Genomic DNA, 17,739 nt, shown 5'->3' with positions numbered 1-17,739 from the left:
TGCTTTTAAATTTTTCTGATGCTGTAGGTGGGAATGTTTTGATGTGGTAGAGTCATCATTTATCGTTCCATGTCATTCTACAACATAATCTTACAAGTTTATTTTGACCTTGCACCAGGGGTTAGGTTGATTTTTATGGTGTTTTGAGTTGCATTGTTCTCTTCAATACAATATATATATTTAAAAACAACAATACTAATAACAATACACTCCTCTTTACAATGCTCTTGAGCATGGGTAGGCAAACTAAGGCCCAGGGACTGGATCGGCCCAATCGCCTTCTAAATCCAGACAGTCTGGGAATCAGCGTGTTTTTACATGAGTAGAATGTGTCCCTTTTATTTAAAATGCATCTCTGGGTCATTTGTGGGACATAGGAATTCATTCATATATATTTTTCTAAATTTAGTCTGGCCCCCCACAAGGTCTGAGGGACAGTGGACCGGCTCCCTGCTGAAAAAGTTTGCTGACCCCTGCTCTTGAGAGCAAGATAGACGAGACTTGCACACCAATTTTTATTAGCGCCCAGGAAATGGACGCAGCAGCAGCAGCAGCGAAGAGACGAACAGAGGCAAACTGTAAGATATATATATTCTGATTTATTCGAACTATTGCCCTTTTTCACCCAAGGAAGAGAGAAGGTGGGATTCTATTGTGGTTATTAAGCTGGCTTACGGAGGGGGAAGACAAGGTGGGGAGGGAATGTGCCGGTGTATTTATTTGGTCCTTTCTGGATGAAAAACGATCAGAGGAATCGAAACGTCTGCGATGGTTTTCGGACGCAGTCTCTCTGTGACAGCTGCCGCTGGTCTCTCCCAGATCTGGTGCTGCACCATCAGACTGGAAACGAAGATTGCTAGCATGATAAACGGCGCCCCACATTTATTCCCCGCACCGCCGGTGACAATTCGTATTCCAAGAGACCGCTGCCAAAGCAGAACGCCAAACATCTCAAGAGGAGCTTTCAGGGTTTGTGGTGCTGAAGCACTGTGCAGTTCTGCAAACGCTTTCCCCAATTCCTACTCCAGCGTAGCACAGGAGAGAGGTCCCCACCCCTGCAAGAGTCGGCCAGAAGATCCACTTGCAATGTCCCCGGCAAAGCACAGCACCTTCTAACAGGCAAGGGAACTCGGCGAGTCACAGCTCGTCGTGGGCCGTTTTGGCGATGATCAACAGCTTGGAGAGTTCTGAGCGGAATTTGCCTTCCTTGTGAGACACTGCAAAGGGGAGAAGACGACAGCAGGGTGAACAGAAGGGCAGAAAACACAAGGAAAGGCAGGATCACAGCTGCTCAACAGCGGAACAGTCTCTCCTTTTTAAACAGAGATTGGATGGCCATCTGCCGTGTAGGATCGCGCAGGTGGCGCTGTGGAGACACGATTTGTTCTCAGACCAAACAGGCACAGGTAACCAATTTGCCCACAAGCAGTCTCTTGTGAGGGACGCAGTAGAAGACAGGAGTGCCTGGCGTGCTCTGGTCCAGCGGGTCACGAAGAGTCAGATACAACTAAACAACAACAAAGGAGTCTCAAAGCGGCTTACAATCTCCTTTCCCTTCCTCCCCACAAGAAACACTCTGTGAGGTGAGTGGGGCTGAGAGACTTCAGAGAAGTGTGACTGGCCCAAGGTCACCAGCAGCTGCAGGTGGAGGAGCGGGGAAGCGAACCCAGTTAGAATCCTGGGATAGGTTATGGAAGGAAGGTATCGATTTTACTGCATGCAGTGCCTTAAAGAAATGTTGTGAAATGATGTACAGATGGTATTTAACAGCAGCTAACTGGCTAAAAAGGGACGCAGGTGGCACTGTGGGTTAAACTACAGAGCCTAGGACTTGCCGATCAGAAGGTCGGCGGTTCGAATCCCCGCAACGGGGTGAGCTCCCGTTGTTCGGTCCCTGCTCCTGCCAACCTAGCAGTCAAAAGCACCTCAAAGTGCAAGTAGATAAATAGGTACTGCTCCGGCGGGAAGGTAAACGGCGTTTCCGTGTGCTGCTCCTGGTTCACCAGAAGCGGCTTGGTCATGCTGGCCACATGACCCGGAAGCTGTACGCCGGCTCCCTCAGCCAATAAACGAGATGAGCGCTGCAACCCCAAAGTTGGCCACCACTGGACCTAATGGTCAGGGGTCCCTCTACCTTTACTAGTCTCTTGACCTTTACCTTTACCTTTAAACTGGCTAAAATGTACAAGACAAGAACCAGTGGAGTGTTGGAATGTAAGGGAAGGTATCTTCTACTACATGTGGTGCTAAGCTCCTCTAACTTCTCCTGCACGAACACTCTGGAGGCTTTGTCCGCCCCAGCAGCCCTCTGTACCCCCGACGTAGTGTCATCAGCCCCCTCCCGCTGCTACTCACCTGCTGTTTCGGTCACCTGGAATTCCTCCTCCTTTAAGGGAACGTCACTCTGCCCTCCAACCGCAGCTGTGGACTGGCAACAAGACAGAGGTACTCAGACGGGCTTGTCCAAACATTTCTCTCCTGCCTGCTGCTCAAACTAGTTGTCACAGGAACGCAGAAATCTGCTTTCCACTGATTCAGGCCACTGGGTCTATCCAAGCCCAATGCCATCAACACCAAGTGTGGAGAAGGAACCCTTTGGACTGCCAGCTATTTTCAGACTCCAATTCTTATCACCCCCAGCAGCAAGCCTTGGCCAGTGGAGCTGTAGCCAAGCAATGTTCGGCAAGAACAAAAAGTTTCCCCACACCTGGTCTACACTGACTGCAGAAGGACCTGTAGGACTTTGCTTACTTATTTGTTAGTTACTTTTCTCAGTGGCCTGAAGTGGCTTCCCCCCTTACTACCGAGCCAGGTTCAAGTCTGTTGTATTAATAAAAACAATAACATAACAATAATAATTTATTTATAGCCCCCGCCGATCTGGCTGGGTTTCCCCAGTCACTCTGGACAGCTCCCAACAGAATATTAAAAGCACAATAAAACATGCAACATTAAAAGCTTCCCTAAACAGGGCTGCCTTCAGATGTCTTCTAAAAGTCAGGTAGTTGTTTATTCCTTGACATCTGATGGGAGGGTGTTCCACAGGGCGGGTGCCACCACCGAGAAGGCCCTCTGCCTGGTTCCCTGTAACCTCACTTCTCGCAGGAAGGGAACCACCAGAAGGCCCTCGAAGCTGGACTTCAGTGTCCGGGCTGGACGATGGGGGTGGAGACGCTCCTTCAGGTATACTGGACCGAGGCTGTTTAGGGCTTGAAAGGTCAGCACCAACACTTTGAATTGTGCCCGGAAACATACTGGGAGTCAATGTAGGTCTTTTAGGACTGGTGTTATATGGTCTCAGTGGCTACTCCTGGTCATCAGTCTAGCTGCCGCACTCTGGATTAGTTGCAGTTTCTGGGTCACCGTCAAAAGGAGCCCCATGTAGAGGTTATGGCAGTAGTCCAAGCAGGAGATAACCAGAGCATGCCACCACTCTGGCGAGACAGTCTGCGGGCAGGGAGGGTCTCAGCCGGCGTACCAGATGGTGGACAACTGCCCTGGACACAGAATTGACCTGCAACTCCATGGACAGCTGTGAGTCCAAAACGACTCCCAGGCTGAGCTCCTGGTACTTCAGGGGCACAGTTACCCTATTCAGGGCTAATCTACTAAACCCTGCACAACTTAGGTCCAGGGGACTGCCCAAACCCTGATATCCCAACACGATCACTACAGGGGTGGGAGAGGCTCATTTGATAATAGCAAGAATCGCCCCAATCCTGTGGAACTCCTGCCAAAAGAGATTCAGCAGGTACCTCCTGTGCCAACTTTCAAATACCTGATGATACCTTTTCTAGCCTATCAGATCTATGAAGGCCATTAAGAATACAATTTTTTTTTCATATTGAGATATTTGTAGAATAAATTTGGAAGAAATTCTTCCAACTTTTCTTCTTCTTTTTTTCCTTTTTCCTTTTCTTCTTTTTTCTCTTTTGTTCTTTTTAGATATATGTGAATGCTCATCTGAAATATATATATATATGTATGTATGTATGTATGTATGTATTTAGGGACGCGGGTGGCGCTGTGGGTTAAACCACAGAGCCTAGGACTTGCCGATCAGAAGGTCGGCGGTTCGATTCCCCATGACATGGTGAGCTCCCATTGCTCGGTCCCTGCTCCTGCCAACCTAGCAGTTCAAAAGCACATCAAAGTGCAAGTAGATAAATAGGTACCACTCCAGCGGGAAGGTAAACGGCATTTCCGTGTGCTGCTCTGGTTCGCCAGAAGTGGCTTAGTCCTGCTGGCCACATGACCCGGAAGCTGTACGCCAGCTCCCTTGGCCAATAAAGCGAGATGAGCACCACAACCCCAGAGTCAGTCACGACTAATGGTCAGGGGTCCCTTTACCCTTCCCTCTACATGTCCAGGTAAATAAAACAGGAATCAAGGAGGAATGCGGAATGCATTTAGCAAATCCCAGAGGTCATAAACAGGAAAGGTAGGATGGCAATGAAAGATAGTATTTACCATCTCCTTGTGAACTCTCGACTGGACCTAATAGTCAGGGTTCCCTCTACCTTTACCTTTATGTATGTATTTGCAATATTTTGCTTATATTTTGTAATAATTATGTTAAATGAATTAATTAAAAAAGAATACAACTGAATAACTGTATTCAATAACTAAGAACAATTGGTGTCTGTTTTTAATATTGTTATGGTTTCTATTGTGTGGTTTTATTGCTGTAAACACTTCTGATATGTTTTTATTTGTATTTTTTTTATGATGCAGCACCATACAAACACTGCTATAAATAAACACAATGAAATTTAGACAGGGCCGTTTCTATGTGGAGATGCCAGGGATCAAACAGGAGACCTTAGGCCAGCCCCCCACCGCACCCTAGAAACAGAAAAGACTTACGTAGGCCATGCCATACTCGATCTTTGCTCCTTTGACCTCGCTTTTAAACTGGGTGAAGAAGAGGTAAGACTTCCCTTGGGGCCTTGGACATGAAAGTAAAGGACAAAATGTAAAGCCACAGCAGAGGTTGTATGCGGGTTATATGTAGGGATGCAGGTGGCGCTGTGGTCTAAACCACCGAGTCTCTTGGGCTTGCCGATCAGAAGGTCGGTGGTTTGAATCCCTGTGACGGGGTGAGCTCCCATTGCTCTGTCCCTGCTCCTGCCAACCTTAGCAGTTTGAAAGCACACCACTGCAAGTAGATAAATAGGTGCCGCTCTGGTGGGAAGGTAAACAGCATTTCCATGCGCTCTGGTTTCCGTCACAGTGTCGCGTTGCGCCAGAAGCAGTTGAGTCCTGCTGGCCACATGATCCAGAAAGCTGTCTGCGGACAAACACCAGCTCCCTCGGCCTGAAAGCGAGATGAGCACCGCAACCCCATAGTCGCCTTGGACTGGACTTAACCGTCCAAGGGTGCTTTACTTATGCAAAGATGTCAGACTGGGTGATTAAGAGGAGATGTTAAGGTGCTTAAACTAGGGGAGCGGAAGAGCAGGCACATGCTTGTTGGCCCTGTCATCTTTGTTGTGCACCCAACAGGCTCTGGCCTCACAGCCCTCCCCACACTGAACATGCACGGCTGTAGTCGCAGAGGCTATCTGTGTGATTTAGAACCCGCCACAGACTGCATGTTGGCTAATCATGTAGCTATCTCTCCTCTCCCATCCGGGACTGCGGCCAGGGCAGAGGAAAACAGCCCTCTGGATTAACCCTTTCAGAACCAGGAAGGTGCCTTCGAGAGCTGCAACTCCCTCAAACTCAGGGAGCAAGGATATGGAAAATCACATATGTGTAAGCTGCAAAGAGAAAGATCTGTACTTTTGTAAAGGGCAGAAAACTGTATTCACCTCCAGATGGAACAGGAAAACAGCAGATTATCTTCACTGATCCCAATGCTCATCTGCCATTTCTTGGAAGGGAAAAGGAATAACAGTCAATCTCAGCATTTAGGCCCGCACTCGCCTATCAGATAGGCAAGATCTGCCGATCAGATAAACCTTAGCCGAGAGCAAACAGCAGCTGCTACTAGGAAAGCTAACCAACAAATTGAAATCAGCAGGAGACAAACAAAAGAGAATGTCTCCACCCCATTGTGGCTCCCTTTTATTACATACACAGCCCAACAAGACAACAACATAAACCCCACAAATGGGGTTTATTGATACAAATCAATATGGCTAATTTGACCCAACAACCTCCCACCCAGTGGCATAGCGTGGGGGGTGCAGGGGGGCCAGCCGCACCGGGCGCAACATTTGGGGGGGTGCGCTCGCACTCGCAGCTCTCTGCCCCTACCTGGCTCACTCACTCTCTCACTGCAGTGCTGGCTGTGCAAATCCGATCCGAGCTGCCGGGTCGCCGCCCACTGTGGAGGGGGAGGGTGCCAGACGTGCGTTGCGTTGCGGAGCGCAGAGAGAGCGAGGGAGGGACTATCTGGGGGAGGGACAGTGCAGCGGCCACCCAGCGCAGCACTGAGCGCGGGAGGGAACCACACCCGACCAGCCCAGGCAGCAGCAAGAAGCTGGCAGCGGCAGCAGGTTAGGGGTTAGGGGTTAGGGGCGCAAATTACTTGCCTTGCCCCGGGTTAGGGGGCGCAAATTACTTGCCTTGCCCCGAGTGCTGACAACCCACACTACGCCGCTGCTCCCACCCCCTCTAACACACAAATAAAACTCATGGCAATCTACCAAATTCAACTAATGATGATGATGATGATGATGATGATGATTTATTTGTACCCCGCCCATCTGGCTGGGTTTCCCCAGCCACTCTGGGCAGCTTCCACAAAGACCAAAAATACTCTAATATGTCACACATTAAAAACTTCCCTGAACAGGGCTGCCTTCAGATGTCTTCTGAATGTCAGGTAGTTGTTTATCTCTTTGACATCTGATGGGAGGGCGTTCCACAGGGCGAGTGCCACTACTGAGAAGGCCCTCTGTCTGGTTCCCTGTAGCTTTGCTTCTCACAATGAGGGAACTGCCAGAAGGCCCTCGGCGCTGGACCTCAGCGTCCGGGTGGAATGATGGCTGTGGAGATGATCCTTCAGAAATACTGGGCCGAAGCCGTTTAGGGCTTTAAGGGCAACACTTTGAATTGTGCTCGGAAACGTACTGGGAGCCAGTGTAGGTCTTTCAAGACCGGTGTTATGTGGTCTCGGTGGCCGCCCCCAGTCACCAGTCTAGCTGCCGCATTTTGGATTAGTTGTAGTTTCCAGGTCACCTTCAAAGGTAGCCCCACGTAGAGCGCATTGCAGTAGTCCAAGCGGGAGATAACCAGAACATGCATCACTCTGGCGAGACAGTCTGCAGGCAGGTAGGGTCTCATCCTGCGTGCCAGGTGGAGCCAGTAGACAGCTGCCCTGGATACAGAATTAACCTGCACTTCCATGGACAGCTGTGAGTCCAAAATGACTCCCAGGCTGCGCACCTGGTCCTTCAGGGGCACAGTTACCCCATTCAGGACCAGGGAGTCCTCCACACCAGCCCACCCCCCAACCACGCTCTGGGTACCCCAATCTCTCTCACCAGCAATTAAGACTATTAAATGAACAGATGAAGAACCTATTTATGTGATGCTGACATAAAACCAAACACATACACTGCGGGTGGGGAGGAAAAAAAATTTCTCCCCCTCTACCCCACCTCACAATGCCTATGGCAGCACTGCCTCACACCAAATGTAACAGTTTAGGAAAATGTTAAGTGTTCCACCTTATAGAATTGAAGAGTGTCGCTCCAGATTCAGAATTAAGGGCAGTAGCTAGGGGGGAAGCTAAGTAAAATTGGCCTTAGGATGAACACAACTCACTTCGTTGGTCCCACCTTGAGCAGCATATGTGAAGGTGCAGGTGTAGTCTCCCTGAAGGAAAGAAACAGAAACGAGGGATTTAAAACACTCAGCACTTTCTTCCATGGGACAGCGCTGGTTAACAGGTTATCAAGAGAGGAGGCGAGAAAACGAACACTGAAGTGCGAATATAAAATATAATAAATATATACAGTGGTACCTCGGGTTAAGTACTTAATTCGTTCCGGAGGTCCGTACTTAACCTGAAACTGTTCTTAACCTGAAGACCACTTTAGCTAATGGGGCCTCCCGCTGCTGCCGCGCCACCGGAGAATGATTTCTGTTCTCATCCTGAAGCAAAGTTCTCAACCTGAAGAACTATTTCTGGGTTAGCGGAGTCTGTAACCTGAAGCGTATGTGTCAGAGCTGCCTCTAGGTCCCAGCTCACAGAGGACCAATGCTAGGCTGTGGTAATGTACAAAATTCTTTATTGAGGTTCAGTTTCCATTTCAAAGCCGCAGCGTGCAGCCCTACGTCTTAAAGCCTAGATCGGCGAAGTCCCGTCTGAGTCTCCTCCCCTATGACACCAGTTTAAGATCCTAGTTCTGCTCCACCTTTTACGCTGCTCTCTCCTCCTCTGGGTCCTCCTGCCCGCTGGGGCATTGCCCTTTCTGGACTCTTCCGACGCCGAGTCGCTTAGCTCCTCCCCCTCCCTCCGGCGGGCTTTAGGACCCGGTTCCCAATCCTCATTCTCTGCTGTCCCGCGCTCCTGTACATTTGAACTTGCCTCTCGCGCCAACCCAGTGACCTTCCTCCTGACCGTTACACTACTTCTGTCACTGCTTCCCTCTTCCGGTACACTGGCCGGATCTGACCTCCCCTCCGTTGTCTGACTCTCCGATGGAGGTGTGGTCAGCCCTGCCTTATCTTCTCTCCCTGGTGGGGAATGCACTGGCCCTGATCCTTGGGACTCTTCCCCCCCACTCTGCTCTGGTGGGGAAGCTGGTCCTGATTTCCAGCTACTGCTCTGGGAGTCCCTGCTGCCCCCTTGCTCCTGGGGCATTCCCCTTGGGAACCCCCTACCCCTGGCCACTGGCGCCCCCTTCTGTGAATCTTCCGATTCGCTGGAGAGGCTCGTGGAATCCCTTGGTCCACTGTCCTCTTCTCCTACGCTCCCCTCGGATTCCTCCCCCTCGCTCTCCATCTCTTCTCCTCCCTGTGCCTCTGCTCCTGAACCCCTGACAGTATGTAATCTGAAGTGTATGTAACCCGAGGTACCACTGTAATATGAAAACTCTCCCAGAGCCAGTGTGGGGTAACAGTTATAGAGTGTTGGACTAGGGCCTGGCAGAGGCCAGGGTTCAAATCGCCTACTCAGCCATGGAGCTCTCTGGATGTGACCTGGGGAGGGGGAGCAGTCGCTGCCTTCTCTCGGCCCAGCCCTACCTCACAAGGCTGTTGTGGTGATAAAATGAGGAGGGTTAGGAGAACCGCCTTGAAGCTCCATGGAAGGAAAGGTGGGAGACAAATGCAATTACAGTAGTACCTCAGGTTAAGTACTTAATTCGTTCCAGAGGTCCGTTCTTAACCTGAAACTGTTCTTAACCTGAAGCACCACTTTAGCTAATGGGGCCTCCTGCTGCTGCCGCGCTGCCAAAGCACGATTTCTGTTCTCATCCTGAAGGAAAGTTCTTAACCCGAGGTAATATTTCTGGGTTAGCTGAGTCTGTAACCTGAAGCGTATGTAACCTGAAGCGTATGTAACCTGAGGTACCACTGTACTGCAATAAATAAATAAATACATGCAATAAATAAATGCTTTCACTGCAATAAATAAATGCAATAAATAAATTAATGCATTCAATAAATGCATAAATATTTGCAATAAATGAATGCAACTACTGCAATAAGTAAATGCAAAAAATGCAATTGCTGCAATAAATAAATAAATTGACAATATGGACAGACTAGTTACATACGAACGAATTGCATATCGACGCAAATTAAGAATGGATAAATATGAAGAAATCTGGAAGGAATACTTAAGCGATAAGGCGGAAAGCGGTGGGAAGTAGGTGGAGGAGAGGTGGGAAAATATTGTTAAAAGGGTGCAGTTATAGGTATATCAGTACTCAAATCTGAATTGTTAAATTGCATTATTAGTGTTATTGTGGTTTTGGTTGTATGTGTTTTTGTGGTTGCTGCCGGTATTGAAAAAAGAATAAAAATAAATAAATAAATAAATAAATAGATGCAATCACTGCAATCAATAAATGCAATAAAAACAATAAACAAGCAACAAAATGAAACAATTGAAATAAAAATTGGTAAGGGTGTGCTTAAAATTAATTAATTAGTGTTTCAAATATCACTGATATTGGAAACGGCTGCCTATAACTACTAAGAAATTCGGATGGAAGAGATTCGAGGAGGTCAAATACTATGCTTATGAAGATGGATGGTACTTAATTTTAATTAAGTGATAATATGTTGTATGTATCTTTTTTTCTTTTTTTCTCTTTTTCTTTTTTGTTTGTCTTTATCATTTTTAATCTTTTCTTTCTTTACTATGTTTATCTACTGAAAATAATAAATATTATTTGGAAAAATTAATTAATTAATTAATTAATTAATTGAAATGAGAAGCGCTCAGACATCTAGGCAGAGAGAACCAAAGTTTCCCCCTAACTACGGGTGCCGCGAAGGGACACGCCCCGCCCTCTCCGCAATCCCCGCCGCGAGGCCCCGCCCGGGGCTGCGCTCCAGCCAATCAGAGCGCTGCCCTCTACCCCGGGTCAGGCGCGCCTCAGCCAACCAGCGGCCGCCACCTCAGTCCGGCTCTCACCAGGCTCTTCGAGAACGAGTGGGCCGCTCCGCCGGGCCTCACGTCGAACTCGGCGGTGCTTTGGTGCCCCTCGGTCCCGGCCTCCGCCGCGGGAAGAAGAGGGAGGAGGAGGAAGAAGGCGGCGGCCGTCGCCAGACCGTTCCAAAGCCGCCGAGCTCTGACCGACCTGGGCGCCGCCATCTTTGGAGGGGGAAAAACCCGGATGGGCGGGGGCTACGGCGAGCCGCGGTGGCCAAACCGCGTCCTTCGCGTTGCCTGCGCAGGCGCGTGGTGTTTTCTTTGATGCCGCGGCGGCCATCTTTGCAGCGGGCAAAGGATGGTTAACCCTTTGCTGCCGAGTCTTTTTTCCCCCACGTCCAAGAGCGCAGATAGAAAGCACGTTTCTTCTCCCTTCTGCAATCGGAATTGTAGCTCTTAATTCCCTAGCCGGAATTAAGATTGGCGGAAGAAATATCAACAACCTCAGATATGCAGATGACACAACCTTGATGGCAGAAAGTGAGGAGGAATTAAAGAACCTCTTAATGAGGGTGAAAGAGGAGAGTGCAAAATATGGTCTGAAGCTCAACATCCAAAAAACTAAGACCATGGCCACTGAGCACATCACCTCCTGGCAAATAGAAGGGGAAGAAATGGAGGCAGTGACAGATTTTACTTTCTTGGGCTCCATGATAACTGCAGATGGGGACAGCAGTCACAAAATTAAAAGACGCCTGCTTCTTGGGAGAAAGGCGATGGCACACCTAGACAGCGTCTTAAAAAGCAGAGACATCACCCTGCCAACAAAGGTCCGTATAGTTAAAGCTCTGGTTTTCCCAGTAGTGATGTATGGAAGTGAGAGCTGGGCCATAAAGAAGGCTGATTGCCGAAGAATGGATGCGTTTGAATTCTGGTGCTGGAGGAGACTCTTGAGAGTCCCATGGACTGCAAGAAGATCAAACCTCTCCATTCTGAAGGAAATCAGCCCTGAGTGCTCACTGGAAGGACAGATCCTGAAGCCGAGGCTCCAAGACTTTGGCCACCTCATGAGAAGAGAAGACTCCTTGGAAAAGACCCTGATGCTGGGATAGATGGAGGGCGCAAGGAGAAGGGGACGACAGAGGACGAGATGGTGGGACAGTGTTCTCGAAGCTACCAGCATGAGTTTGACCAAACTGCGGGAGGCAGTGGAAGACAGGAGTGCCTGGCGTCATAGAATCATAGAATCATAGAGTTGGAAGAGACCACAAGGGCCATCGAGTCCAACCCCCTGCCAAGCAGGAAACACCATCAGAGCACTCCTGACATATGGTTGTCAAGCCTCTGCTTAAAGACCTCCAAAGAAGGAGACTCCACCACACTCCTTGGCAGCAAATTCCACTGTCAAACAGCTCTTACTGTCAGGAAGTTCTTCCTAATGTTTAGGTGGAATCTTCTTTCTTGTAGTTTGGAGCCATTGCTCCGTGTCCGCTTCTCTGGAGCAGCAGAAAACAACCTTTCTCCCTCCTCTATGTGACATCCTTTTATATATTTGAACATGGCTATCATATCACCCCTTAACCTCCTCTTCTCCAGGCTAAACATGCCCAGCTCCCTCAGCCGTTCCTCATAAGGCATCGTTTCCAGGCCTTTGACCATTTTGGTTGCCCTCCTCTGGACACGTTCCAGTTTGTCAGTGTCCTTCTTGAACTGTGGTGCCCAGAACTGGACACAGTACTCTAGGTGAGGTCTGACCAGAGCAGAATACAGTGGCACTATTACTTCCCTTGATCTAGATGCTATATTCCTATTGATGCAGCCCAGAATTGCATTGGCTTTTTTAGCTGCCGCGTCACACTGTTGGCTCATGTCAAGTTTGTGGTCAACCAAGACTCCTAGATCCTTTTCACATGTACTGCTCTCAAGCCAGGTGTCACCCATCTTGTATTTGTGCCTCTCATTTTTTTTTTGCCCAAGTGCAATACTTTACATTTCTCCCTGTTAAAATTCATCTTGTTTGTTTTGGCCCAGTTCTCTAATCTGTCAAGGTCGTTTTGAAGTGTGATCCTGTCCTCTGGGGTGTTAGCCACCCCTCCCAGTTTGGTGTCATCTGGAAATTTGATCAGGATGCCCTTGAGTCTATCATCCAAGTCGTTGATAAAGATGTTGAATAAGACCGGGCCCAAGACAGAACCCTGTGGCACCCCACTAGTCACTCTTCTCCAGGATGAAGAGGAACCATTGATGAGCACCCTTTGGGTTTGGTCAGTCAGCCAGTTACAAATCCACTGAGTGGTAGCATAGTCAAGACTGCATTTTACCAGCTTCTTTACAAGAATATCATGGGGCACCTTGTCAAATGCCTTGCTTAAATCAAGGTAGGCTACGTCCACTGCGTTCCCTTCATCTACCAGGCTTGTAATTCTGTCAAAAAACGAGATCAGGTTAGTCTGACATGACTTATTTTCAGAAATCCATTCTGACTATTGGTGATCACAGCATTCCTTTCTAGGTGCTCACAGACTGTTTGCTTAATGATCTGCTCCAGAATCTTCCCTGGTATTGATGTCAGACTGACTGGGCGGTAATTATTTGGGTCCTCTCTTTTCCCCTTTTTGAAAATAGGGACATTTGCCCTCCTCCAGTCTGCCGGGACTTCGCCTGTTCTCCAGGAATTCTCAAAGATGACTGCCAGTGGTTCTGAGATCACATCTGCCAGTTCTTTTAATACTCTTGGATGCAGTTCATCTGGCCCTGGAGACTTGAATACATCTAAACTAGCCAAGTATTCTTGTACTATCTCTTTAGTTATTCTGGGCTGTGTTTCCTCTGCTGAATCATTTGCTCCAAATTCTTCAGGTCGGGCATTGTTTTCTTTATCCAAGAAGACTGAGGCAAAGAAGGCATTGAGGAGTTCAGCCTTTTCTGTGTCCCCTGTTTGCATTTCACCATCTTCTCCTCTGAGTGACCCCACTGTTTCTTTGTTCTTCCTTTTGCTACGAACATACCCATAAAAGCCTTTTTTGTTGCTTTTAACCTCTCTAGCAAGCCTGAGTTCATTCTGTGCTTTAGCTTTCTGACTTTGTGTCTACACGTGCTGGCTATTTGTTTGAATTCCTCTTTGGTGGTTTCCCCCCTTTTCCATTTTTTGTGCACATCCTTTTTTAATCTTAACTCAGTTAAAAGTTCTTTAGATAGCCACCCTGGCTTCTTTAGGCACCTTCCATGTTTCCGTCTCATTGGTATTGCCTGAAGTTGTGCTTTTACTATCTCCCTCTTAACAAACTCCCAGCCATCATGAACTCCCTTTCCTTTTAGTATTACTGTCCATGGGATCTCACCCAGCACTTCCCTAAGTTTTATGAAGTCGGCTTTCTTAAAGTCAAGAAATTGAGTCCTAGTATGCTTGGCTGCTCCTTTCCGCTGTATAGTAAACTTCGGAAGAGCATGATCACTCGCGCCTAATGATCCTTCCACTTCTACACCACTAACCAAGTCATCAACATTGGTTAGGACCAGATCTAAAATGGCTGTTCCTCTTGTTGCTTCTCCCACTTTCTGGACAATGAAGTTGTCTGCAAGGCCAGTGAGGAATCTGTTTGACCTTATGCTCTTGGCTGAGTTTGACATCCAACAAATATCCGGGTAATTGAAGTCCCCCATTACTACTATCTCCCTTCCTTTTGCATGCTTGGCCATCTGTTCCAGGAAGGCATCATCTATGTCCTCCGTTTGGCTTGGGGATCTATAGTAAACTCCCACAATGAGGTCACTGTTATTCTTCTTTCCCTTAATTTTGACCCAAATGCTCTCACTTTGGCTTTGAGGTTCTAAATCTTGGATCTCTTCACAGGTATACACATCCCTGACATATGCCACTCCTCCTCCTTTCTTGTCTGGTCTGTTTCTCTGAAATAGATTGTATCCCTCCATTATTACATTCCAGTCGTGGGACTTATCCCACCAGGTTTCAGTGATGCCTATTATGTCATATTTAGTTTGCTGTACCAAGAGCTCAAGCTCATCTTGTTTATTTCCCATGCTTTGCGCATTAGTGTACAGACATTGAAGTCCATTAATCATTCCCCTGTGTCTCTTATTTAAGGATTTTTTCCTCCCCCCACTAGGTCTGCGTGCTGTTTGCTCCATTTGGTCTATGACATTTGGATGATCATCTTCATCAATTGATAGACTCCTACCTTCAGGAGCACTGTCTCCCTCCCCCACATTAGTCAGTTTAAAGCCCTCCTGATGAGGTTTCTGAGATTTTTGGCAAAAACATTCCTCCCAACCGTTGTGAGGTGCAGCCCATCGCTTGCCAGAAGTCCATCTTCAAGAAACTGCAGTCCATGATCTAAGAATCCAAACCGTTCCTGTTTACACCATTTGCGAAGCCAGCTGTTCACTTCCACTATTTTTCCCTCTCTCCCTGGGCCACGTCGTTCAACTGGGAGGACAGATGAGATGACAATTTGTGCATTTAATTGCTTCAATTTCCTGCCCAGAGCCTCGTAGTCTCTTTTGATCTTCTGGAGGCTATTGCTTGCAGTGTCATTGGTTCCCACATGAACCAAGAGGAAGGGGTATTTGTCAGTGGGTTTTATGATTCCTTGCAGTCGTTCAGTTACATCTTGGATCTTAGCCCCGGGGAGACAGCACACTTCCCGAGACATCTTGTCAGGCCCACAGATCACTGCTTCTGTTCCCCTCAGTAGGGAATCCCCTATCACCACTACACGCCTCCTCTTAGGTTTGGTCGGGGTTCTTCCATGAGCTGTTCGTTCCAAGGTCGCCTGCCCATTCCCTGAGGACTGACTTTGCTGCTCGTCTTCATATACCTGATCGACTGTAATGAGGGAGAGATCCTCAAATGGAGTCTGCTCTTCGTCTTCCATGCTAGGGGAGAGGACCTCAAAGCGATTGTGTATTTCTAAACAATCAGAGCGAACCCTGGGCCTCCTACCTCTCTGAGTCACGTTTCTCCATATATCTGGCTCCTGTGTTGGTGAACTAGCCTCCTTCTCAGGGGAGTCCCCTGTCTCCTCCTTGGTGGAGACGGTGTGCTCGGTTGCTTCCAAGAAGAGCTCCAGCTCTCTAATTCTTTGGAGCGTAGCTACACGTTCCTCCAGTTGCTGGACTTTGTCTTCTAAGAGGGCAATCAACATGCAGTTGCTGCAGGTAAAGCTGCCTGCAACCTTTGGCAAGATGGCAAACATTGCGCAGGGACTGCAGCTGTTCCCTCACCCTCCATCTTGAGAACGTGTCGTTGGGGGTGGCTACAGCGGTCCTCCATCATAAAAAGTGTGAAGAAAGGACAAATAACTCCCCCCCCAAAAAAAACTAGGTCTCCCCCAACAAACGTTTGAGACTAGCTCCCCTAAATCTAAAAGATGGATCAAACTGCCCTGCCGCTGCCCTGCAAGCTCTGATAAGCTCCTCCCACAGCTAATCACCTGCCTCAACAGAAACCCTGCCCCCTCTAACATTTGCACAGGGAGAGCAGCTAATCAGCCACAAGAAACACACACAAAACAAAACCCTTTTTGCTCCTTCTTCAGCTGCTGCCCTGCAAGCTCTGATAAGCTCCTCCCACAGCCACTGCCCTGCAAGCTCTGATAAGCTCCTCCCACAGCTAATCACCTGCCTCAACAGAAACCCTGCCCCCTCTAACATTTGCACAGGGAGAGCAGCTAATCAGCCACAAGAAACACACACAAAACAAAACCCTTTTTGCTCCTTCTTCAGCTGCTGCCCTGCAAGCTCTGATAAGCTCCTCCCACAGCCGCTGCCCTGCAAGCTCTGATAAGCTCCTCCCACAGCTAATCACCTGCCTCAACAGAAACCTTGCCCCCTCTGACCTTTGCACAGGGAGAGCAGCTAATCAGCCACAAGAAACACACACAAAACAAAACCCTTTTTGCTCCTTCTTCAGCTGCTGCCCTGCAAGCTCTGATAAGCTCCTCCCACAGCCGCTGCCCTGCAAGCTCTGATAAGCTCCTCCCACAGCTAATCACCTGCCTCAACAGAAACCCTGCCCCCTCTAACATTTGCACAGGGAGAGCAGCTAATCAGCCACAAGAAACACACACAAAACAAAACCCTTTTTGCTCCTTCTTCAGCTGCTGCCCTGCAAGCTCTGATAAGCTCCTCCCACAGCCGCTGCCCTGCAAGCTCTGATAAGCTCCTCCCACAGCTAATCACCTGCCTCAACAGAAACCCTGCCCCCTCTAACATTTGCACAGGGAGAGCAGCTAATCAGCCACAAGAAACACACACAAAACAAAACCCTTTTTGCTCCTTCTTCAGCTGCTGTCCTGCAAGCTCTGATAAGCTCCTCCCACAGCCGCTGCCCTGCAAGCTCTGATAAGCTCCTCCCACAGCTAATCACCTGCCTCAACAGAAACCCTGCCCCCTCTAACATTTGCACAGGGAGAGCAGCTAATCAGCCACAAGAAACACACACAAAACAAAACCCTTTTTGCTCCTTCTTCAGCTGCTGCCCTGCAAGCTCTGATAAGCTCCTCCCACAGCCGCTGCCCTGCAAGCTCTGATAAGCTCCTCCCACAGCTAATCACCTGCCTCAACAGAAACCTTGCCCCCTCTGACCTTTGCACAGGGAGAGCAGCTAATCAGCCACAAGAAACACACACAAAACAAAACCCTTTTTGCTCCTTCTTCAGCTGCTGCCCTGCAAGCTCTGATAAGCTCCTCCCACAGCCGCTGCCCTGCAAGCTCTGATAAGCTCCTCCCACAGCTAATCACCTGCCTCAACAGAAACCCTGCCCCCTCTGACCTTTGCACAGGGAGAGCAGCTAATCAGCCACAAAGGCGTGCTCTGGTCCAGGGGGTCACGAAGAGTCGGACACGACGAAACAAAACAAAAGATAGTTTCCTGGGGAATCCATGTACTTTGAATGTATGGGGGCTGGGCATGTGTGTAAGATTTTCTTCTGCCCCCCCCCCCCAAAAAAAATAGCAATAGATCAGTTATTATTAGTGATGATTGTTTATTTGGATTCGTCTACCTGTCCTGTTCTAGAGGCTGAAGAGGGGTGGTAGAAAACAGTACATTTAGGTCCAATGCCTGCCTGCCCCGTATTTGAAGATTTTCATTTTAAAACACAAAAAGATTTTTTAAAATAAAAATTAAACATAAGGCAACCAGAACGGTTCGCAGGGTT

General features: G+C 48.5%; 2 protein-coding genes and 1 long non-coding RNA gene across 3 annotated transcripts in view; 2 read left to right on the top strand and 1 right to left on the bottom strand.

Annotated features, from left to right (window-relative positions):
- Nucleotides 1-17,739, top strand: part of TNFAIP8L1 (TNF alpha induced protein 8 like 1) — a 150,628-nt gene that overhangs the window by 16,889 nt on the left and 116,000 nt on the right. The gene's annotated exons all lie outside the window — the stretch shown is intronic.
- The window catches only part of LOC307207309, a 249,617-nt gene that overhangs the window by 138,044 nt on the left and 93,834 nt on the right, over nucleotides 1-17,739 (top strand). The gene's annotated exons all lie outside the window — the stretch shown is intronic.
- On the bottom strand, nucleotides 580-10,808 carry MYDGF (myeloid derived growth factor). The gene is made up of 6 exons (XM_079961024.1): nucleotides 10,601-10,808; nucleotides 7,777-7,827; nucleotides 5,814-5,875; nucleotides 4,867-4,948; nucleotides 2,356-2,428; nucleotides 580-1,217 (listed from the first exon to the last, which is right to left on the bottom strand). Exons 1-6 carry the CDS (start codon nucleotides 10,778-10,780, stop codon nucleotides 1,138-1,140), a joined length of 528 nt encoding a protein of 175 aa, XP_079817150.1. The 5' UTR covers nucleotides 10,781-10,808; the 3' UTR covers nucleotides 580-1,137.

This window comes from Podarcis cretensis (assembly GCF_951804945.1).
Source record: "Podarcis cretensis genome assembly, chromosome: 18".
In the NCBI taxonomy this organism is placed as follows: domain Eukaryota; kingdom Metazoa; phylum Chordata; class Lepidosauria; order Squamata; family Lacertidae; genus Podarcis; species Podarcis cretensis.
This window is presented reverse-complemented; position numbering and strand designations above follow the sequence as displayed.